Source organism: Lutra lutra, chromosome 4 (genome assembly GCF_902655055.1).
Source record: "Lutra lutra chromosome 4, mLutLut1.2, whole genome shotgun sequence".
NCBI classification, from domain to species: Eukaryota; Metazoa; Chordata; class Mammalia; order Carnivora; family Mustelidae; genus Lutra; species Lutra lutra.
Window position 1 is genome coordinate 168,517,936 of NC_062281.1, and position 23,936 is coordinate 168,541,871.

General features: G+C 50.1%; 2 protein-coding genes across 3 annotated transcripts; one reads left to right on the forward strand and one right to left on the reverse strand.

Annotated features, from left to right (window-relative positions):
* Positions 1 to 1,730: 1,730 nt before the first annotated feature.
* UTP11 (UTP11 small subunit processome component) lies at positions 1,731 to 11,392 on the reverse strand. The gene is made up of 8 exons (XM_047727793.1): positions 11,254 to 11,392; positions 8,105 to 8,166; positions 6,574 to 6,676; positions 6,076 to 6,189; positions 5,488 to 5,581; positions 5,267 to 5,397; positions 3,135 to 3,245; positions 1,731 to 2,404 (listed from the first exon to the last, which is right to left on the reverse strand). Exons 1-8 carry the CDS (start codon positions 11,314 to 11,316, stop codon positions 2,321 to 2,323), a joined length of 762 nt encoding a protein of 253 aa, XP_047583749.1. The 5' UTR covers positions 11,317 to 11,392; the 3' UTR covers positions 1,731 to 2,320.
* A 3,935-nt stretch (positions 11,393 to 15,327) lies between these two features.
* On the forward strand, positions 15,328 to 23,733 carry FHL3 (four and a half LIM domains 3). Of its 2 annotated transcripts, none has more exons than XM_047727595.1 (6): positions 15,328 to 15,475; positions 20,951 to 21,124; positions 21,210 to 21,384; positions 22,343 to 22,512; positions 22,622 to 22,808; positions 22,941 to 23,733. In XM_047727595.1, exons 1-6 carry the CDS (start codon positions 15,371 to 15,373, stop codon positions 23,093 to 23,095), a joined length of 966 nt encoding a protein of 321 aa, XP_047583551.1. In that variant the 5' UTR covers positions 15,328 to 15,370; the 3' UTR covers positions 23,096 to 23,733. The 2 variants fall into 2 exon arrangements, with proteins under 2 accessions (XP_047583551.1, XP_047583552.1); XM_047727596.1 differs by lacking the exon at positions 15,328 to 15,475 and adding an exon at positions 16,122 to 16,279.
* Positions 23,734 to 23,936: the final 203 nt, after the last annotated feature.

The window sequence follows — 23,936 nt, forward strand, 5'->3', positions numbered from 1 at the left end:
CCCGTTGCCAAGAATCAGTTCCCTCCAGAGTTAAAAGACATAATCCAAGAATAAAGCTAGGGCCTGACAGATTCCTGCTTGAGTCACAAGGGCTCTAAAAAGTGGCAACAGAGTGGGACTAAGGCAGGACAGCTGGGTTCTCTATTGGGGAGACCTGGGTGTCCCACAGCAGTTAAAGTAGCTGACACTCTGGAGACCTCATTTGTACAAGAGACCTGAACCACACAAGTTCTGACTCAGAGAAATGCTTTCCACCTCCGTAGGCTGCCCACGTTCATTCCCCTTGGCCTAGCCACAGCAGGCTCCACCAAGAGCCCAAACCAGCCGCTGGGCCTAGAGGGGTGGATCCTAAGGAAACAATAGTCTTTCCCCTTCCCAAGCAATGAGCCAGGAGTCTGAGGCCCCGCCGAGCACGAAAGCATGAAGTCCTGGCCTGTTTTTAGGACGCATGAGGCTGGAGCACGTCTTGGGTTAGTCACAAGGGAAAGCCACTCTCTCCTAGGGCCTCAGAGACAGCCCTCAGTATAAGAGCAGTTCAGGACACCCAGTTTTATCCCCTCACAGTTCTCCGCCTCCAACCTGGCACTTGCAGTACTCCAAAAGGACGGGCTTTCCTGCCCCATCTGGCCTGTGCACATGCCTCTTCAGGTATCACTTTGTTCCTACGCAACATGTGAGGACCCCGTGTTTCCCCTGTGGACAGGAGTCATGTTCGTGTACCAGAGGGTACACAGATGTGCATGCACCTGTGTTTATGAGGTCTGAGCTGCATCTTGTGTGTCTATTAATGGGAGACCCGATCAAGTACCTTTGTGTAATGTAAACTCCAACAAAAAGGCATCAGGTGTACTCCTTACCTCCTACCCAGCAGGGACAAGGGATAGTCAGAGCAGCAGTACCAAGCTGTTCTGTGTCAAGAACAGATTTCTGCTTAGTCTGCCCACCCCTCTGTCCAACACACACGGGATAAATCCATTCCCTGGCTCAGAACTCAGTCCCCCAGATCCTTCATGTCGTAAGACCATCAACATGTACTTAGCTCACCACCCCCCACGAGGGAAACACACAGACTGGGAAGCACTTCCTTAAGGCAAAAGCTGCTAGCTTCTATTCCCCAGCCCTCTTCCTATTTTCCAGGGATCCCAGATCTAAATCCCACTGGGTACAACCTGAGGAAACGGGCTTTCATTTTACACTTTATACAGGAGCCTAGCAGTCATAAGAACATACTAAGTTTTAAGGATGATTTTTTTTTTTACTCTTTAAAATCCAGACACAGCTGTTCCCCCTCCAGGGGGTGAAGTGTAAGCAAGCCTCCCAGAACCCTGCTCCTCCCACCTTTGCTTTAAGCATGCTCAGCCCTGTCTTGACAGCCTCAGCCTACCTCCCCTCCATGGGCAGGGAGGGGTGAGACTCTGGGAAGAAAGCTGCTACACATGCCCTGGAGTCCCTATCGCCAGGGCAAAGGCCTGAACCAAGCCATTTATAGCCTTGGAATCATGAGTTGGCCAGAAGTGCAGAGGGCAGGAACAGAAGGCCCGGTCTGTTTGATTGAGCTTCATCAATAAGGAGGTGCCACTGTGGGTTCCTAGTTCCAAGGTTTCTATCTGTAGCTATAAAGTGTAAGAGAAAAAAAAAAATTCCTCCTTGGCTAATTTATGAAGCCACCTGAATAGCCAATAAAAACAGAAGGAAGGAGGGTAAAATCAGTCTACCCACTGGATAGGACATGCAAATAAATAATAAAAATATTTATTTTAATTTTTACTACGGACATATATTACTTTTTAAAAATTTAGTGATGTAACAAAATGGAAGGGCTAACTTAAGTAAAAAAGGTATAAAATTGTTTGCTATAATTATACTTACAGAACACAAAAATAAAGCAAACAAAAAAAAAAACCAGTACATGCCTTTAGAGAAGGGAGGAAATAAAGCAGAACATTCACAGTATTGTTCACTTCCAATGCCCTAGCTCCTAGCACTAATAACTATTTGGTGTTCTTCAGTAAGTACTGGGGTTAGAGATGAATTCATTTTTTTCCAAATTTGTCACAATGAGATTATAGAACGGTCATCATGAAGAAAATACGTAGGTATATAAAAATATATTTGGGCATGATTTCATACCCCAAAAAAAGCAAGACAAGGGAAAGCGTTTAAATGTTGTTCGCAGAAAGATATCAAATGCCAGATCTGTAATAAATGAAAGTCACAAACAGGAAAAACCATGTCATTCAGACTAATGGAATGCGAAGTTAGGAAAAACAATTATTTTCCATGTGGAATGACAAAGCTTATCTACGCCACTTCAACCACTTCAACGTTTTCGACGACACTGGAATTTGTAAATAGCTGGAGAGTTCACAGTTTGTCTCTTCACCTTCACCTTCTGAGTTTTATCCTACAAAAGAGTAAAAAAGTTACCAGTAAACAGCGGGAGAGGGTTTTTAAAAACAAGAAGGTTAATAAACTACCTATTAGAGAGGCCCTAGTTCAGTCCTTCTCCAAGTGCAGGAGAGACGAAGCCACCACCCCAAAGTATCCCCAAACACAACGAATCCTTTTCTCCCCCGGGGATCTAGAATGCTACAAGTATGTAGAAGTTCTTGGAAAAACTGAGAGGGGAGATACTCAAATCATTTTTTTGTAGGGCATATTCTCACAGAACCCTAGCTGAGAAAGGCAGATCTGAAGGATCTGCAAAGCTGAAGAATCTGACATTTAAAGGAACAATAAGAATATGAACGGGACACCGCATAATCCTTAGTTGTGCTCTTTAACTACACAATGTTGTCTATTTTTAAACACCAGTGAGTGACACGCACTGTTTTGTTAACCTGTTTAAATGTTACACGTAGCCGCTCACAAGCTATAAAGTTCATGTGCTACCTGATCCTACCCTTTGCTGTTTCAGAGCACTGACTAATAAGCCCCTTATTATCCTTCTTAATCAAGGAACATTTCAACACTGTCAGAGTAACAGACACTGGCTCAAACCACTGCCCCTGAGGAGCAGACATTTTCACTGGGGTTGATTTACACACAGCTGAAATCCAGTTTCAGTTAAGACCTTTACAAGAGGAAGAGGGGGGGAAAAAAAAAAAGGAAGGCCTCAGGCTCTCTCTCCTCACCAGAAGATCTTTTCGTGTTTGAATTTTCTGTGCAATAACAAACAATTTCTTCTCACGTTCAATCCGCTGTGTCAGGCAGTTATACTGCTTTTGTCTTTCTTTAGCTATCCGCTGCGGAAGAAACACACACACATTTTCAATAAAATGAACAAGATAAAAATGAATAAAAAACCTGCTTTTTAATCCACTTAAGTCCCAATGCATAAAAGGTTTCATCAACTCCCTTCTCACTCAGAAATCAACACAACAAGTGACTATAAAACTGTCCATTTTAGGAACACCACATTCTAGAGCTAAGCAGAACCCTGGAGACTTGCCCAGGGACACGTGGTTCACCTGGAACAGAGTCAGGACTGTCTCAAGAGTCTCAGAGATCCCAGGAATCTTTCCACTACTACACTAAGCTGTTCAACCTCTATGTGAGCGTCCCGGTTACCTAAGGCAATACAGGAATGAGCCAGACCTGGAAACCCTACACAATGTGAACAGAGGACAGAAAGGCCACTGGCCAGTGTGCTGGTGTCTGAGAACCACAGAACTCAGAGAGAGGGACTTTTTCGGTGAGAGCCGACCCAAGAACACTCCCTGCTAAATACCCCTCAAAGGCCAGGGGTCCTTAAATTTGGGGGAATTATAAACCCCTGAGAAACTCATGAAAGCTCTGGATTCTTTTTTTTTTTTTTTTTCATTCTTTCTTGAAATAAGTATGTATGTGTGTTGGTACAAATCTGTGCAAACATATATACCCATTTACACAAAGTATCAGTGTGTAAAGAGTGTTCACAGACTTCCTGAAGCCCACCCAGACTGCCCACCCCTCCAAGTTACAGGTTAAAAATTCCCTTGCAATCACCCACCAGCAGTCTTAATGAACATATTTTTGCTCTCAAAAGAACCACTGAAAGAAACAATACCACTCGACAAAAATGGCAAGATTCAAACCTTCCCAACTTCTCAAAAGGCGTGTTGGTGAACTGTTCTGTTTGGAGCACTAATCTCTTTAGGGACTACCACAATACTTGAGAAGTGTTAGTGACACAGCTAATTGAAAATACAACTAATTGACAAACAGGGTTATCACGAGAACACTAGTCAGCCGGCTCCTCAGCTGGAAGTGTTATCGTCAAGAGGGGACTATGACTGGGCTTCAGATTTAAACAATTCACCAATTCTAGCACAGTCTCACAGCAGTGGTTTTAGACAGCTTTTGTTTTCACTTTATTACACAGACTGTCAAATTTATGGGATTACCCAATATAGTCAAACTAATTAGGGGTATTTATATTACTACAGCAAGTTTAGCTGCCTCTGAGCTAGAGAAACTGCTGTGAAATTAAACATTGGAAGCAAAGCTGATGCGGTGTAAATGATTCAAATCAAAACAGAACAGCTGTCTGCTTGAAACACATTGACAGCATTTTTTTAAATGAATCAGTCAGAAGTGAGAGTTCAACTCCAGAAGGCTTTGAGAAAAAAGCATGTCTTCTGCACAAACCCAGTTCCAGAGATGAAAGGCACCATAAAGAAAAGTCAATACAAAACTTTGGTTACAAATGCATAATACGTAAAGACTTTCTGAGATATGGGACGCCTGGGTGGCTCAGTTGGTTGGACGACTGCCTTCGGCTCAGGTCATGATCCTGGAGTGCCGGGATCGAGTCCCGCATCGGGCTCCCGGCTCCGCGGGGAGTCTGCTTCTCTCTCTGACCTTCTCCTAGCTCATGCTCTCTCTCACTGTCTCTCTCTCAAATAAATAATAAATAAAATCTTTAAAAAAAAAAAAAAAGACTTTCTGAGATATATGTTTGGTGCTAAAGGTTCGGTATCGGAATATGCCAAATCCCTTAATCTTCAGTGTCCCCTCCCCTCTCTGCATCAGTCACAAGCCTTAAAAGCACAAAGCCCAGAGTGAGAGGTGGGATTCAAATAATGCAAATCTAAAAGCCAGACCCTAAATTACTGACCATTAGGCCACAAGTTCCCCAATCTTAAAAACCAAGGACCCAAAACCAAAAACAATACCCCAAGGAACCCTCCTCCACTCCCATCCCCAATGCAGTGACAAAAACCAACCAACCAACCAACCCTAGATGCTCCTACGCTCAGACTCAAAAAACAACAGAGGAAATTACCTTCAGTCGAGTCTGCTGGGTAACCCCCTTCACTTTCTCCTTCTGCAAAGTCTCTATTGTTGGTCTGTTAAAGACTCTGTCAACAAGTTCCGGAGCTGTTCGCAGGTGAGTGGCAACATCAAACTGCTCAACTGAAAGTCAATACAATTCTTAAGGCACCATGTAATGCCAAACACAGATCAACACACTAGATATCCCAGAAACCCTCATATATTTCATACCTTCCTTTTTGGTGTCAAAAAAAAACACATGTTTATTCTGCTGCTTCCCCTGGAAATCCAGCAGATGGAGCTCTGATTTTAGTCTTTCAATTTTCTAGAATACAGAACATGATCTCATTTTACATCGGGTTCGTCCAGGGTATCAGAAATGAACGTGCACAAGTTTAAACCATTTCACATCATTATCACGAGCCACCAAAAAATGTGCCTCATTTTTTTTTAAAGGAAAAGGTAACTAAAATTTACCAAGCACCAACCACATGTCAGGTACTGGGCTACACATTCCACAAAACTCACTTAACATTCCCATGAGATAGAAATGAGGCATCAATCTCTCAAAAAAGTTAATTTGTCCATAATCATGGGGCTAATAAATGACAATGCCAGAATTCAAACCTAAATAAGTCTCATTTCCAAACATGAACGCTTTTCACTCCACCATATTGACTATACTTCTAAATCACTACCATCAAGAAGCACTTTTAATCTGTAAATGCCAGAAGAAATCAACTTACAATTTGATACCAGTGAATTTTTATTTTTCTTCAATAACAAAAATACACCAGAACAACGGGTTTCAATTATTACCTTAGCTTCTGCAACCCTTTTCATTTCTATGTATTTGACATCCTGGGTTCTCATCAGTTTCAGTTGTTCTGGAGTTACTTCCTCCTTAGTCTCCTTAATAACGTGAACTCCATCCTAAAATCCAAATTTAAAACATACATTCCCTATTAGATTAAAATCATGAATAAGTCATTAACATAGCTCATGACTGGAACAAAGACAACCGAATACCATATACAACAGCAGTCCAGTACACTAAGCCCAAGATGCGTGTTCAATTTAGCACCTTGTCATCCACTCTAAGAACAGCTCCAGACATAAGACAACTCAGATTCCGGAGCAGAAATGCATGCTGTTCATGAAGGGGCAATTTGCCTTGGATACGGACCAAGAACACCTGGACCAACTAGAGAAGGGCTAAATAAAGGCCAAGGATCCTTCCTCTCCATCTCTTCCCCCATCCTTATTTTCTTTAATGAGGTGGAGCTCAGAATACCAACTGATCCATTAGGCACCCACCTGGAGTTTAACCCGAGTCATTTTGTAGTAGAATTCATCTGGATTTTTTTCAAGAGCCTTCTTCCGGAGAGCTCTGAGGTATTCCTGCTTTTTTCGGTAGTCACTAAAAGGTTAAACGAGGTTCACAACAAAAACAAAAAACTCACAATGAGCAAACTTTACAAGCATCTAAAGTTTACTTAAAATGAAACCCCAAAAAGCCAAAGCAATGCCTAGATTTGATCCAGACTCCACAGTCATTGATGTTGAGCTACTGTCTGTGTAGGCTCCTCTCCTATCCCAAAACTCACCTGAGATTAACATCTCACATATTTTAGTGCCGTTTACCTCCTCAAAGGGAAACACCAAACAAAGCACACATCAGAGCTTATTAGACAGGGTTCTCTTTTTTTCCCCAAGATTTTATTTATTTGACAGAGAGAAAGAGAGAAAGAGAGATCACAAGTAGGCAGAGAAGCAGGCAGAGGGAGGGGGGAAGCAGGCTCCCCAATGAGCAGAGCCTGATGCAGGCTTCGATCCCAGGACCCTGAGACCATGACCCGAGCCGAAGGCAGAGGCCCAACCCACTGAGCCACCCAGGCGCCCCTAGACAGGGTTCTAAAGCAAACTTGGGCACCAAGTGACCAAATAAGATTCAGAAACTCCACAGTGCAATACAGCATACGGACTAGAATCATGGCCTCTGGAGCCAGACTATTTGGATGAAAATCTGGACTCTACCACTTCTGGCTAAGTAATGTGGGTAAATTAGTTAACCAATCTGTATCTCAATTTATTCTGTAAAATGGGTATGATAATAATAGCCTCCCAGAAGGTTACTGGGAGGAATACGTAAGTGTAAAAATTGCAAGTCTTCTAAAACACTGCCTGGTGCAGTAATAGCACTCAGTTATCATTATTAGCCTTTAAAACTCTGGGACGCAGAGCAATCCACTTAATCCATCACCATCTGTACCAGGAGCACAAAAGGACCTCAGCTGACAAGCATGGTTAACAAACAATTATAAAGTATTCTGCAAATAAAGTGCTAAAGAAAAAGAATGGGGGTAATTGTTTTATAAAATGTTTTCAGAGTTCATTATCACCCACGCTCAGTCTTATGAATCCATCTTTCACATCTCTTCATTCCACACCACACACGCAGTGATGTAAGAGACTCAATGACTGGAATTTTAGATTATATCTCACATTTCAAGAAAAGGGAGAGGGAAAAAAAAGATTCAGCTTTTGGCTCACACACCAAGGCAGGAGCAAATCAAAGCCAATCTGAGAAAACTATCTAGAGCAACATAATTAAAAAAAAAGAAAGAAAAAAAATTTCACAATGCAACTACAGTTAAATAAATTATGCTCTGCCCAACAAAGAGAAAAGGTTAGGGTCACAGACAAGTATGTGACAGGTTGCCAGAGTTTTGGCCATTTTGTCAATGGCAAGAAATTATCCCCTGTCAGACACTTGAGCAATTCAGCTGCAGTGCAGGGAAGCCGTCAGCTTTCTCGGCGGCACCCCCAACCAGAAAACTGAACTCACTCTGCACGAAGTTTGTAATCTTTCTTTTTCTCCAACAGGCCCAGATGTTTTCGAAAGCCAGGCTAGAAGGCAAAAGGAAAAAAAAAAAACTGCTTAGTTCCCTCAGCAAAAACATACTGAAATCAACATGACATCTGACAGGAACAAGAGTCTCTGGAGTGCTCAGTAAATCCATGTCCTTGGAGCCAACTTGCTACCCTGTTCCCTCCCCTCCCCCAACTTGGCTCTGCCCAAGGATGAGAGGTACCACACAGCCGCCAGAGAGGTCACAAGCACCGCCATAGTAGGCTTCCTGGCCTATTAAGGACAGAGAGAGGCAACAATGACTCGGCACTAAGCAAGCCGTTGCCAGCTGTACTAAAATTACTACAGACTTAATCCAAGGGTTTATAAAATACTATGAAGGGAAAACATAATAACAGGGAGGCAACTGTGGCAAGGGCACTAAATTTAGTTTGGAGAACGAGGTTCAAATCCAAGCTTTACCTCTTAACAACCTGTGACCTTGGGCAAGTCTCTTAACTTCTCTGAGCTGCTGGTTCCTAATTATAAAATGAGAGTAACAGTACCTGCTTCTCATGGTTATCATGAGGATTAAATGAGCCTCTGTGAGTGGTAGTGTCTGCACATGGCCTGGCACAAAGCAGGTACCCAGCATATTACTATTCTATCTTTGCTAAGAAATATGACAGAAAAAGCCAAGTGTGACACAAAATACTTTTTCTGACAAGAACTTGGATAGTATGGAAGGCACAAGGATTGTATCTTGGCATTATCTTTCTACAAGCTACTTGTTGAGCAAGTAATACATGTCAGTGTCTGTGCTAGATGTTTCTGCCCACTCGGTAACAGGCTACAGTTATTAGGCACCAACTCTGTTACAAAACAATCTGCTATGCTTGTTACAATCTCATTTAATCCCCATAACAAACAAGAGAAGTAGATAAAACACACAACTGTTATCCCAATTTTCCAAAAGGGGAATGAGGCTTGCCCAAGAACACGGAATAACTGGCAGAGCTAGAACTGGAACCCGTTCCATATGGGGCCACAGTCTGTGCTCTTCCTCACCACATGAAGACTGCATCCTCTTCTGCTCTGAATAATCTCAACTTTTGAAGAAGTACATAATACCTCTCTCTGATTAAACTTCTCCAATAATTTAGATGAGGTTTTTAGTCACGTCTCTTATCCTTGAAATGATGTAATAAATAACTCAGTAATTAAAATAACACCAACACTAAAAAGAAATAATAGTAACAAACAAAACACAAGAACAGGTGCTGGTGAGGACATGGAGAAAAAGGAAACCTCTTACACTGGTGCTGGGAATGCAAACTGGTGCAGCCACTGTGGAAAACAGGCAGCTTCCTCAAAAAGTTAAAAATAGAACTACTCTATGATCCAGGAATCACACTACTGGGTATCTATCCACAAAATACAAAAACACTAATTCAAAGGGATCTGTGTTACAGGAGACCTGGCATCTCAGAGACCCAGCACCTCAGTGAAGGATCTAGAGAATAAAGTCCAAATTGACCCAAACATGGAGCACTCCTGTCAACATGTCTACCCACCTCACCAGCATGGCCTTCTCTTCATCTCTCCCACAAAGACCCTCTACTCCTACTCAGACATGACCATGTCATGCTTATGGCCAGCCGAAGAAGCCCGGTCTTCTCTGTTAATCCAAATCAACTATTTACAACTGTGACTTTAGACACACTATTCAATCTATTTAAGCATCAGAGTCCTCATCTGGAAAATGAGGATAATATCCACCTCACAGACATGCTGCAGATTTAAAGGACATGATCCTATACAGCTGTTGGGCTGTACCCTGCATACAGTAAGTGCTCAAAATGTTATTATCGCTGCCTTTCAAGTCCACCAAGTTCTATTGTGATGCTTTCCCTCATCATCTCTACTCTTTGCTTTCAAATTCCTCATTTGGCATTCTTCATGTGCCATCTCTTATAAAGGTGCCTCTTAATTCATCTTTTAGTGGCCCCTGGATTCAAAACATGGGGCCTGATTCCTGGCTTTGCTGCTTGCCAGCGACACTGTATGTCTTTGGGCATGTTAACCTATCTGAGCCGTAGCTTCCCCATCTGCAAATGTGAAAAAATAGTAATACCTACTTCCACACGGTGTGAGAGTTAAATGAGATAATGACAGTAAAGCATTCTGCACTTTCTCTGGCTCTGGCACACAACAAACATTTCTATCATTAGTTTTACACAAGTCCACGAATAGGTTCAGACAAGGTGGCAAACAAATTACACCACTGCTCCCAGCACACCACTGAGCACATAGCAAACGCACAATAAAAGTCTGATAAATGCTATTAAGCAGGAAGACTGAACAGCAGTCAAGAAGCCTTAGTTCCATCCCATCAGTCAGAAACACAACTTTGCATGTGCCCTTCTCCCTCTTCCCCAACTGCCAAATGAAGCTGGACCAGATATCCCTAAGGGCCCTTCTGGATTGGTTACGATGTGATTTCTAAGCAAAGTGGAATGAATACACTGATTCTTCATATACTAAACGAATTTCTACTCAACCTTCTCAACACAGACACACCCTCCAAAGTCCTACAACTGTTTATCCACCTGAATTTGGTGTTTGTCACTAGACAAGTCACTTCAGCTCCCTGGACCTCAGCTTCCTCATCTGTATAATGGGGATAGAAAACATCAACATTACAGTGTGAGACATAAACAAAAACGTTATGTGGCGGAGCTTCACGGATTTTGCACAATGCCCACGCCAGACAGTGATAAAAACATTATCATCACCAACCTCTTCGGTCACAGACCCCCTGTGCAGCGGGCAGGGCCCACAGATGGGGTTCCAGTTCCAGCCCGTGTGCGCTCTGACCTCACCTTCCCCCCAGTCAAGCGCTTTATACAGTGTCTCACCCAACTCCCTCCCTGAAAACTCTGCAAGACAGCCAATGCTCCTCCTAGAGAGAGAACGACGACCCCCGACCTCGCCAAGTCGCGGGGCTCCGCCCCAGGCACGCCCGCGTCTTTAGCATACATTTGAGTTTATTTACGTGCTCCCTAGACGTTGGGAAGGGACCGGGGCCCGCAGGTGGAGAGAGGAAGGAGGCGAGGGTAGCACTCGTGGGGCCTGTGCGGTCCTACCTGGCTTCGCTCTCGATGTTCCCGCTGCCGGGATTTAGCCGCCTTCCGAAAAGCCGCCGCCATGTCTGCTCACGCCTGGAAAAACTCGAGTAGACAACGCCTGCCCCACAAACCCTCTGCGGCCGTGTCCGCCGATCCTACCGGAAATAGGCCGGGGCGCCAGCTGCTTAGAACAGCCCACGTCCTATCCGCAGCCTATCCGGCGCCTGCTTTTCCGGAACTACGTCCTCCAGCGGAGACGTCCAGCCCCAAGCTGCTTCTGGGAAGTGTAGTTTCCTGGGTCTAGTCCCGTGACTCTGCAAGAGTCTGTTCTCATTCGCCAGAACTTGTGCAAGTGTACCGAGATCTCGTTTTCGCGCTCGGCTCCGCGTTGGCTCCTGGGAACACGTGGCTGGCACTGCCCTCGGGCTGAGCAGGGCTTGGGTGTGCGCACGCGCAGTCACCTACCGCTCCGCTCCAATTACCCGATTTATGCAGTGTGTGACAAGGTATGAGTCGTGTGAATTTTTTATCCTGTGCGGGAAAGCGCACCCTATAGACAGGAGAACTTAAAGCCATTGTTTGGCTCTGCCACTTACCAGCTGTGTGACTTTTGACAGGTCTTTTGATTTTAATGAGCATCATTTTTCTCGTCCATAAAACAAGGATAATAATAGCGTGTTCTGCTTGCTTCACAGGACTGTGGAGAGGCTTACAGCTGAATGCAGGAGTTCTCTCCCGGCGGTAGTTAAAAGCTTTGAGTCCCTCACACCCTGAAGGAATGACTGGCTGACAGAATTGAGTTTCAGAGGCGGTACAATGTAATGATTAGGACCAAAAACCACAGAGGTGTGTTCTGATCCTAACTGCCACCAGCCAAGGCAAAATTAGCTTCAATGAACCTCGATCTCCCCATCTGTAAAATGATAGTAATAATAGTATGTCCACGGAATTGTTGTAAGGATTAAAAGAACTAATACGTTTAAAGTGCTTAATGCTGTGTTCACCCCTTAAACGAGTTCACAATCAATTGGAGCAATGGTTGTTGTTGTTGTTACTAAAGCTACCAATAGGCTAGAGAGAGGGTTGGGCACAGTAGGGCACTTCAGAGGTGTTTGGTTTTCTTTTCTATCACATGAAGCTAACCCTCAGTGAGTTCTGCAATTGCACCCATTTGTCGTGACAGAGCTCACGCCTCCCACTGAGGCTCTCCGAGGAAATCCTCTCCTCAGTCCCTGGAGGTGCCAGTCCAGCACACGGGTGTGCATGACAAAGCTGAAAGTAGCTGAGATCTGCCATGTGAAAAGTTTTTTCCTGCCTCTCAATCTGAGCCTTTTGCCCAACTCAGGTCATAGACATTAACAAACTTGCACCTCATTCGTGACTTAACCATTGAAAGACAAGGCCCTTCGTGATTTGATCCACCATTCCAGCCCCAGCTCCGTTAAGGGGACCCAGGAATCAGCCTTGGGTTTGAATCGCACAGCCACCACTATCAGCTTGGATTTAGGGCCACGTGGTCAAATTCTCTGAGCCCCGCCTCCTATCCTATCAGACAGAAATAATAACATAACCAACTCATACGGCTTTTGTGAGAACCGAAGGAGGCAATGACTAACACTTAGCATGGTGCCTTGCTTGTAGAGGGCATTTAACAGGTTAATTCTCCTGCCCCACCACCCCCAACCCTGCATACCCTTTAGAAGTCATTCACTTCACCCTCTACACCCACAGAGTATTGCGAGGCTTGGGGTCATGAGAATAGTGTTTCTGGGCAATCTGAAAGAGGGTGTCTGCTAAGCCATGAGGCCAGGCGGGGGCTCCAGGCAGCCCAGTGGGTAAGAGTGGGCAATACGCCCAGAGAAGGAAGGAAGTTTTCTCACTGGGGAAAGAAGGGCTTGTGATCACAAGCATTGGGGAGTGATTCAGCACCCACAGGAAACCAAGAGAGGCCTGTCAGTTGTCACTCAGGGGCTCCTCTTTAAAAATGCTTCCAAGGTGAGAGAACAGCCAGAAGACCCAGAGTGAGCCCTCTTCCAGCATGAGATAAGGAAGGGTGTGTGGGGGCTTCCTGAGGGGCGAACGGATTGCCAGATCCCACTCACCCAAGGCTAGTCATCCAGCAATCAGGCTCTTCTTCCAGCCCCAGCTCAGACACACCTGTTCCCTAGAGGGGGGGGAGGACTGATGGGAAATGGGAACAGGGAGTCCATGTGGCTGATCCCTAGACCTCCCTGCGGCACGTAGTCCTCCTGGGCCAAGGGAAATGTGAGCCCACTGGAGAGCTAGAAATGGGGAGGGGAAAGGACACATAGCCCCTGCCCTTTACCAGTGTCCCTCCCCCAGGCTGGCCCAAGCCAGAAATCTAATTTTCTCTGGCCTCCAGACTCCCAATCCAAGCAGCAGAACCTTAACACTGGACCATGAAAGGGAATGTGTTGGGCCGAGTGAGTCCCACATACTCAATACCTACTGTGTACTCGCCTCTAATACTCATGAGAATGCTGGGAGACAGGGAGTCAAGCACTCTTAAGGGATGGGCAAACTGAAGCGTAAAGAGGTTGAGTGACAAAAGAGGCCGCAGGGCCTGCCGGTTAAGCCCTTTATGGCATAAGGAGCTCTGACATTTGATTGTGTGGATTTGAATCCAGCCTTTGCCATTATTAGCTGTGTCATCTTTGCAGGTTACTTATTCTCCCTGTACCTCCATTTTCCCATCCTTAAAATGGGGATAAGAATACACATTTCATACAGTTGTGGGATAATCAAGTACATTAATGTATGCAAAGTGCTGGGGCGCCTGGGTGGCTCAGTCCTTGAGCGTCTTCCTTCAGCTCAGGTCATGATCCAGGGTCCTGGGATGGAGCCCCGTGTCGGGCTCCTTACTCAGCAAGAGGCCTGCTTCTCCCTCTCCCACTCCCCCTACTTGTGTTCCTTCCCGCTCTCACTGTATCTCTCTCTGCCAAAGAAATATAGATATTTATTTAAAATCTTTTAAATATATATATTTTAAAGTATATCTTTTAAAATTATATATATATATATATATATATATATATATATATATATATATATATACACACAATGTTTAGGCAGGGAGGGACTGGTGCAAAGACCTCAGGACATGCCAGCTCTTATTAAGGCTGTTCAGCAGAGGTTCAAGCAGTGAGGAAACACCAGAGACCCCAACTCTATCTTTGATCCATCACCTTCCTTACTCAGTCTTAAGCCCTCCCTCTCTGAAAGCGGCTCATCTTGGCCCTCTCCTTACCCCAGATCAGACCCTGCCTTGTCATCTACTCCAACCAGGCAATCTTCCCTGCCCTCCCCAGTCTAGGAGTCACCTACACCTGCAAGACAAAGCCCAGAGAAAGGGCCCACCCGTGGGCAGGCTGCTTACTCCCTGGACTCTGGTTAGCAGGTACCTGTGGTCCAAAATGAGGTAGATAGGAGTGGAAACTGAAGCAGTGCCATTCATTCATTCATTCATCAGATATTTATTATGTGCTGACTTCGGAGTAAGTACTGGGAATGGGGTAGTGAACAAGAAGGACCTAGTCCCTGCCCTCATGGCACTTACAGTCCAGGTATCAGGAACAATAATAAAGCAATTAGTTTGATTTTGGAAGGAAACCTGGCCTCAAGGGTGACTTGGGACCCAGGAAGGCAAGCATATGATTCAGAGATGGGAGTGGAAGGAATTCAGGAGCTCCAGCCTGGATGGGAATGAGTCTCTGCTCTGAGAACTTGGCTGGACCCAGCCTGGGGGATGGGAGAACCTCTGTGGGCACCTGAATCTCTACTCTAGATGCTGAGGTTATTTCTAGGGTTGGTTTGTTGTCTCTTGTTTTGCGAACAGCACAGCAGAGCCTCCTCCTCCCTCCCCCACCCTTCTACATCGAGGCTATTTATGCCTAGTGACAAGCCTGAGGATCCCAGGGGAGTTGGCCTCAAGGACCTGGAGGGGCCTTGTGTCCCTGGCAGGCGCCAGTCCTCCCTCCCAGGCACAGGGAGGAAGCCAGAGGATTGGAAACTGTAGAGGTGGGGGAGGAGGGGTTCCCTCCACTTCCCTCCACCAACCCTGCAGTGCCCCATCTGAGCACAGGCTTCACACCCCTCCCTGAGAAACCCAAAAACCATGAGGCCAAGGATTAGGGTCTCCCCTGGGTTTCAAAGGTCAAAACTATTCCTGGGTACTGTGGAGACCAAGGCCAAACTTCTCTGTCCCAGGACGCAGCTGGAGGTAAGGAGTTGATTACTTCTGTTTTTGCCACTCAGAGCCCTGAAATCAAGTGCTTTGAAGGTCAAGGCCCTCTCCGGGGTTAGGGGGTCTTCTCTTCACTCCTTGTTGCCAGAGAACACCTTGGTTCCCACTGATAGGGCCATGACAGCAGAATCAAAACCACCCCCTCCCCCAGGCTTGATTAAGTACTCTTTTACAAACTCGGTCTAGGTGTGACCCCAGGGTGGGGGTGGGGGTGGGGGGTAAGCTGGAAGCGGGGGGAGGGGTGCACTCACGAAGAGGCGGGGACTCTTGGTCCCCTAATGGACCTTGGTTTGGTCTGCTGGGTCCTGTACCCCTTCCTTGAGATGGAGTAGAGCAGTCTCCCGCTGGCTGCCGGTGAGAGAGGGGAAGGCAGGGGGAGAGTACGGCGAAAGCGAAGAGGGGACGGGGGGCGGGGTCCTGGCCACCCGGGAAGGTTGGGAGAGCCAGGTTAGACTGGGCCGGCCGAGGGGACCTGGAGCGGGCTCCAGCGCAAAGAGGAGATGTGGGCGGGGTCTGGCCCCCAGCCTCTGGGCTGCGGGGTCGGGGCGGGGTCCCCACCCCGCGGGCAGGGGCGGCCAGGGGGCGGGGTCCGGGCGGGGCGGGCCCCGCGCGCACTTCCTCGGGGAGGGGTTGGGGCAGTGCTCCCACTCGCCCACACAGTCCGTGTGCAGCCGGCAGCCTCGCGGGCGGCTTGCTCTGCCCCAGCTCTGCCCGGCCCGCAGGTACGAGCCGGTGAGGGACGCGCGGCCCGGCTTCCCCTCCGCCGCCGCCCGCTTCGAGGTGAGCTCCCCGCCGAACCCGGCTCCGAATCCCCGCTCCCTGCCCCAGCCGCCGCCCCCTACTCCCGACCCGGGTCCGGCCGAGATGACTCGGGGCGCGCTGGGAGCGGGCGGCGCGGGGGCGCTGAGCCCCGGAGGGTGCCTCCCGGATCGCACTGATCCTGGACGCCAAGCGGGGCGGGGGCTGCTCCGAGACTTGGGCGGGGGAGGGGGCCAAGTTTGAAATGGAGAAGCCAGAGTGAAGCAAGCCACCGGGAGGGTTCGAAAAACTGAGGCTTCCAGAAAGCCCGGTGGAGCGCGACCGAGACTGGGACAGGAGAGGCAGGCTTAGACAGGAGGCTGCAGGGATACCCGAGGAAAGGACAGAGGCTTGGCGGTAGAGTCACCGAGAGGCAGACCCGAGGCAGAGGGACCGACCCAGGTTTTGTGGAGCGGAGCATCTGAAGGAGAAGCATGCATTGCCCCCCGTGGACACGTTGTAGCGACCTTCCCGGGGCTTTGCAGGGTCTTAGGCAAGTGAGAGGCGCTGAAGCCTAAGATTCGTTAGCCTCGTGATAGATTAGCCTCTGTGAGGCCTAGAGAGCCGTCCAGAAACTGGAGACGGAGACACTCAGCAACAGAGGTGCTAAGTGAGAGAAGGGGTAGGAACCCCTTAGAGAGACTCAGGTACCAAGATTTGGGTGTCCAGGGGTAGAAACCCGCGGGGTGTGCGGGGGCATTGGGAGCCAACCAGCCAGAGAGATAGATACACGCAAAACAGAAAGACCGCTCAAGTGTGCAGAGGAACGGACTGGCTGAGTTGGGCAGAGCGGGCTTTGATGGGGACGCATTGACAGCTTCCCAGACAGACCTGTAAAGACTCTGGCCTGAAAGACTGGGAAGCAAGGATGTGGGGAAACAGAAACTCTGGGCCAGCCAGACCCCTGTGAGGCAAAGGACCTGAGACAGACTGAGATCAAAAAGGAGCCCCAGGCATATACCAAGACAGCCCAACTTATTTTTAAACTCAAATCTTGGACGGGCTCCTTCAGCCCTGGGGGACCCAGGGTGAATGAACTGTTCCTCTGCTGTCCCCAAGACAGCTGCTGGATCCTGCTTCCCACCCCCCTTCCCCTAAACTCCTTTGACTCCTAGGCCCCATGGGGGGAGGGGAGGAGAGAAGGGAAATTTTGGGGTTGGTGCCTGATAGCAGGAGGTGAGGGGGTGGGGGGAATTAGGTTTCTCCCCTTTAATCTCCTGTCAGTTCTTGGGAGCTGGGGGAGGGGTCTGCTCTGATCCTGACTTACAGCTGTGGGACGTGGCCAGGGTCCTCCTGGACAGTGCATGGTGGAGGGGGGCAAAGGAGTTGAGCGGTTGGCATGGGTAGTTGGAAAGGCTTATGGGTGTCTTCCAACAGTAGGGTTGGCAGCTGGGGAAGAAGAGTGAGGTTCCTGTGCTGGTGATGTCACCCCGTATCCCATACCCCTGCTCTTAAGTGTTGACCACCCCCTTTACCACCACTGCATCAATTTTAGGGAGAAAAACGGGAAAGGGCTCCAGGCTGGAAAGCAGGCCTTTCTGAGACCTGAGTGACCTCGGGCCTGGCTTGTCCCTGGTTTCTATGCTCAACTGTAAGATGGGAATGATCCCCTATCCTGCCTGTCTTCTGTGAGATATGGTGAAATGGTGGATAGGATGGCACTTCGTGCAAAGCAGGGTATTGTGCAGGTACTTATACCTGTGTACCTGGGTGACGGGTCTCTCTGGGGTCAGGCTGGTCCCACTGAGCTCCTTGGCCAGCCCCACATCCTGGGCATCTTTACTTCTCCCAGCAGAACAGGGCCAGGGCGGCGGGGGGGCTCTTTGTTCTATCCGTGGGTCTACCCTGAGAACTTCCAGGTCAAAACCCAGGCCAGCTCCCTGACCCAGGCCTGGCTCAGAAACTTGTCTGACCCCTGGTGTGTGAGGGGCTAATAATAAAAACACCAACGGCTACCATTTACTGACTACTCACTTTCTGCCAGGTGCTTTCCAAGCACCAACATTTCAACCTGACAGCAACCGCAGGAGTAGGAGGTAAGCTTAGATAAGGAAACAGGCCCAGAGGGACCTTAAGTGACTTGCCCAAGATCACCCAGCTAGTAAGCGAAGAAGTCAGGATTCAGATCCACATGCCACATTTGAGCGTCTGTATGCCACATGCCTCAGCCATTTATCCAGCCGTTCTGAGCTCTGGGAGGTTCACCGGGATGTGCCAGATGTGTGTGTGTCTGGGTCAGGTGTAGGGGTGTGTGTGTGTGTGTGTGTGTTGGTGGAAGCAGGGGCTGAGAGCCATCTGGCAGACTGAGCAGTCTCCCCTGCACCTCCCCCCCACAATACCCCACTAGCCATGAAGGAATATAAGACTGGCTGTCTTCAGTCCCCTAGCCCTGCCAGGGAAAGTAGGAGGGAGATGGTGAGGGAGGGGGATGGGCAGGGACAGGTGGGCCTTGATTGTGCCCTTCACTCTGTCCTCATTAGCATCCAGCTGGACAGACTAAGAGCCTGGGGGATTCTGGGAAGGAAACAGAAGCCATGCCCATACCCTATTTGGGGTGCCCCTGTTTCAGAGTGGTGACTGCCTCCCAGGGTTTGGCCCCAGGGCTAGCCTGGGCCTGGGAAGGTGATGGCTGCTGTGGGCCACGCCAGGAAGGAAGGAAAAGACTCAGGTCACTCCCAGACAGACCATAGCCACACGCTCCACCTGTGTGGCCCCCTGCTGCCCGGTGGCTGACAGCCCAGGTAACCCTCAGATGCTGGGCCAGAGGAAACCCAGCCTGACTGGTGGGGAGTGGACAAGAAAGAGGGCTACCCTCTACTGTACAGCATAGCTCTCCCTCAGAATCTCCTCTCTGAAGATCCCAGCCCCTGGAGGCCTCATGGCCTGGCGGCCTGGCCTGGGGTATGAACTTTGTATTCCTCCCCAACACACTCATTGTACAGAAGGGCAGCTTTGAGTTCACAGAACATCCCTTCAAGAGTCAGGCCCTCCAGGCTTGGGCGTTTGCTGGCACCTGGAATCTGAACTCCAAGCCAGAGCAATGCTTCTTGGCCAGAATTTCCCACTGGGGGTGGCCGAGAAAAGGAGCACTTTTCCTTCAGCTTGAGCCTGGGCAGACTCTGGGGACTGCCAGTTAGTGGTGGGGGGGGTAGGTAGTGGGTTGGTGGGTTCCTTTGACCTCTCCAGGCTCCTCTGCAGCTGTGAGAACATCCCCTTCCTATGAATCCTGGTGGTTCCTCTCCACCCAGCCAGGGATCCCAGCCCTTAGAAAGCAGGCTTCATGACGGAGGATGCTGGGGGCGGGGAGTTCTGAACCTGGGGCTAGAGACTGGAGTCAGGAGCAGCAAAAGGGACTGGGAACCCCACTTCCCTGCCCCCCCCCCACTCCCCATGCTCCTGTTCCAGAGGCAGCTGTGTGGATGACCTCATCCCGCAAACATGCTTTGTTCCTGAGAAAATGGAAAGTGTCTGAGGTTTGGTGGGGGCTGGGTGTCTGCAGCGCAGCTCTCAGGGCTCCCCCTTGCCTGACTCCCCACCCAAGAGGGGGCCTGATTGGGGAGAAAATGTCTTCTGTGGCTCCCATTCCCTCACCCTCTACTCCCCCTACCCCAAACCCTCAGAAACCAGAAAAGCTGGGGAGATGCTGTTTCTCCCAGAGGCAGGGGGAGGGAAATAATGACCCAGGGGACTGGAAAGATCTGCCAGGAGTGATGCCTGGCTGGAGATGGCAGGGGCATGCTGTGTAATCCCTGTCTTCAGTTCCCCCTCCCTCCCCAGGCATCTCAGTTCCCTTTTCTTGCCCCTGTTGCCGGCCAAACCTGACATCTGGCCATCCTTCTGCCACAGCTGCTGCAGATGTGCAGGCCAAGGCTGCCCGGGCTTGTGTGACCAGAGACCCAGCAGGGGCTGCATGGGGCTGAGGGCAGAGGGTCCAGCTGGGGAAGCTTGGCTGTGTCCAGCTTACAGGATTTCCTTCCTGCTTAAACCTAGCCTGAGCCTCTGAAGTCCTTGCTTGGGCTGATTCTCCCGCTCGGAAGGAGGCCTGAGGTGACTTCCACCTCCACCATTCATGGCCCAATATCCCTCTAACATTCCACTGGCTCTTGGACCGGGAGAGGGCGGGCACAGCCCATTCACATCCCTAAGCTCCTCACTCCGGAGCTCTGAGTGGAGGTTCCTTTTTCCGTATCCCTAAGGCCCCTTCCTGGGAGTCAGAAAAGGGCGGGAGTGCTCTTCACTCACGATAGAGAGTGGGGTGACTCTCTGCCCCTGCTCCTGTCCCTTTGGGGACAGTAGGGACAGTAGAGGCTAAACTCAGGCTGGGGCAGGAAATGAGTCACTGACCCAGGAAAAGCCCCCTCCCCCCAGATCTGCCAGGGCTCAGATAAGAAAACAACTTCTGCTTCCTGATTTTTTCCTGACCCCTTCTCCCCCGCCCCACACGCCATTAAATACAGAAATAAACATGCATGACTCCTGGCTTTCCAGAAGCATCCCCATCTTCATCGTGTGCTGTTTGGACCCCGCATTTCTTAGGCCTGGTCTCTTGGGTTTGTTGTTGTTGTAGTTGTTGTTTTTAACACAAAGGGCTTTTGCAAGGGGCTAAGCCACAGCCCGACTGGGTGACCATGCCCCACCTTTGGCACCTGGCAGGGCTCACTCACAGCCACCATGAGCGAGGCCTTTGACTGCGCAAAATGCAGCGAGAGCCTGTATGGCCGCAAATACATCCAGACGGACGATGGCCCCTACTGTGTGCCCTGCTATGACAGCACCTTTGCCAACACCTGTGCCGAGTGCCAGCAGCTTATCGGGCATGACTCCAGGGTAAGGACTGGACCAGACCGGGCAAGGAGTGGGTGGAGGCTGGCAGAGGGGCACGGGTGCCAGGCCCCTGCCATGCTCCCTGCAGGAGCTGTTCTATGAAGACCGCCATTTCCACGAGGGCTGCTTCCGCTGCTGCCGCTGCAAGCGCTCCCTGGCCGACGAGCCCTTCACCTGCCAGGACAACGAGCTGCTCTGCAACGATTGCTACTGCAGCGCCTTCTCATCACAGTGCTCCGCCTGCGGGGAGACCGTCATGCCCGGTACGTCCCCGGAGGCCCCGCCGTGCACCTGCCGCCCTGATGCCAGGCCTCTGCGCAGGCTCCATGCACGGCCGAGGGACGGGCACGTGTACGGCGCATCCTGGGAGGCTTAGTATTACAAAGACCTGCATGCATGGCATCTTTTTGGAAATTGAGCATGTACAGGATTGGTCCTGCCTGTACACTCCTGGGAGATGAGCGTGCACAGGGACTGGCATGCCCAGGGATACACATGAGCGCTTAGCATGTGCAGGAACCCACGTGCTTGGAATGTTCCTGAGGGTTTAACATGTGCCAGACCTGGTACAAACCTGTGGGCTTACCGTGCATGGGCAGACTGACAAGCTTGAGACATACCTGCGTATTTAGTACACTAGGAGCGAGGAGTCCAGTGAGACCATCCTGCTGGGCGCATCGGGGCTTGGTAGAGATTGGTAAACAAGGCCTAACATGAATGGTGACCTGCATGCCTTGTAGATAGGTGAGGGCTGAGGACATGTGGACAATGACATGATTAGGAGACATCAAGGCTTCGCGTGTACTGAATCCAGGTGCCCAGCGTTAGAACCCAGTGGGGGCAGAGACTCGCTGGCCTAGTGCACTTGGGTCTTTGTGGGTGTGCTAAAGCTATCGTGTCTGGTGTGTAAGGGCTTAGCATGTGCTGAGTCATCGTGCCTGTGACATGGAGGCCTGGTGGATACTGACATGGTCCTATCTAGCACATGTGGGGACTTCATACATGCCAGACCCTCGCGTCTAGATTATGGGGGCCTAGCATGTGTGTCTTGGGGAGGAGCGGGTCATGGGTGCCATACAGGTGGTGAGGGTCCTAGTGCGTGTGTGTGGATGCCACCCAGCTTGGGCTTTGGGAACAGCGGGGTCTCTTCTTGGGGGCAGCAGAGGGCAACCCGCAGGAGCTTGGGACCCAGCCTCTGAGAGGGACCCCTGTTCCCTACAGGGTCCCGGAAGCTGGAATATGGAGGCCAGACATGGCACGAGCATTGCTTCCTGTGCAGCGGCTGTGAACAGCCTCTTGGCTCCCGTTCCTTCGTGCCAGACAAGGGTGCTCACTACTGCGTCCCCTGCTATGAGAACAAGTTTGCCCCTCGCTGTGCTCGCTGCAGCAAGGTGGGGGCAGGGCCGGTGGGGGGTGGGGAGTGAGCGAGGCTTTGTCCCAGGGTGGGGATCACCGCTCCCCCCCCCCCCCCCCCCGCGCTGACCGGTGCTGCCCCCACAGACGCTGACGCAAGGTGGCGTGACCTACCGTGACCAGCCCTGGCATCGAGAATGCCTGGTCTGCACGGGATGCCAGACGCCCCTGGCAGGACAGCAGTTCACTTCCCGGGATGATGATCCCTACTGCGTGGCCTGTTTTGGAGAACTCTTTGCACCCAAGTGCAGCAGCTGCAAAAGCCCCATCACAGGTGCGACGTGGGTCAACGAGCACGGCGGGTAGGGTGCAAGCAAGGGAACGGGATCAGGATCTGGAATGGGGTGAGTCTGAGGGACAGGGCTGTGCTCTGGATCCTCGGAGCTAACCTCCAGCCTCCCTCCAGGACTCGGCGGAGGCAAGTATGTGTCCTTTGAAGACCGCCACTGGCACCACAGCTGCTTCTCCTGCGCCCGCTGCTCCACCTCCCTGGTGGGCCAAGGCTTTGTGCCGGATGGAGACCAAGTGCTGTGCCAGGGTTGCAGCCAGGCAGGGCCCTGAGCCAGGACTCCTGGGCCCAGGGCCTCCCAAACCAGGGCTCCAGGACTAAGGCTCCTTTTCCATACCATCTTTGGGACCCGGCCCTTCCTCAAATCAGGGCTCCTCCTGGGCTCCAGGATTTAGCTTCCCCACTCCAACACCCCCATACCGGTACTCCCTGACCCAGGGCCCCCAAACCTGGACCTTTATGGAGCCTCCATGATTCAAATCCCTTTCACAAGCCTGGACTTCAGAATTCAACCTTTTCCCCACAGTCTGGTGCCCAGACCAAGACCTCTCCCCAGATCAGGGCTCTCTATCCAACCCTCCAAACCTGGACTCTGGGACCCAGGCCCCCTTCAATCTAGACTTCTTTCCAGAGACTTTAGGTCTTCTATGGGTGCCTGAGAAGCCCTCAGAAGTGGACTCTTCTCAGGCTTGGTCCTCCCTACCCCCAATCCCACCCTATCCCCAGGGCTGGGGCTCTCTGGGCAGCAAATCGGGGGTTCATTGTTTAAGGGGATCCTAGAGCACAGGGTTTTGCCCAGTCCGTGTTTTCTCATTTTGTTTGCGCTCCGTTTTGCCCAGAGATGGGCAGAGGGGTGGAATTGGTTCATTCCCCCCTCTTCCAGATTCTGCAATAAAGCAGTGTGAGGAAGCGAAGGCCTCTCTGTTTTTGTCTGCGGGTGGCGGCGGGGGGTGGGGGTGGGGAGGTTCCCTCGAAGACCGGGAGACTCAGGCTCTTCCAGACCTCCTCGGTGCAGGGCAGAGGAGGAAGCTGCTGGGCCACGAGGTGGGAAATCTCCAGAGAACTGGGATCCCCGACGCTGCTACAGTCCCTCTCAGGCTTAACCAGCCTCTC

Coding starts and splice junctions, on each gene's coding strand:
- UTP11 (XM_047727793.1), bottom strand. CDS start 11,316: ATGGCGGCGGCTTTTCGGAAGGCGGCTAAATCCCGGCAGCGGGAACAT. Junction 6,677..8,104: donor GATTACAAACTTCGTGCAGA/GTGAGTTCAGTT, acceptor TTAACCTTTTAG/TGACTACCGAAAAAAGCAGG. Junction 3,246..5,266: donor CCCAGCAGACTCGACTGAAG/GTAATTTCCTCT, acceptor TTTCTTCCGCAG/CGGATAGCTAAAGAAAGACA.
- FHL3 (XM_047727595.1), top strand. CDS start 15,371: ATGAGGCCAAGGATTAGGGTCTCCCCTGGGTTTCAAAGGTCAAAACTA. Junction 21,125..21,209: donor TTATCGGGCATGACTCCAGG/GTAAGGACTGGA, acceptor TGCTCCCTGCAG/GAGCTGTTCTATGAAGACCG. Junction 22,809..22,940: donor CTGCAAAAGCCCCATCACAG/GTGCGACGTGGG, acceptor GCCTCCCTCCAG/GACTCGGCGGAGGCAAGTAT.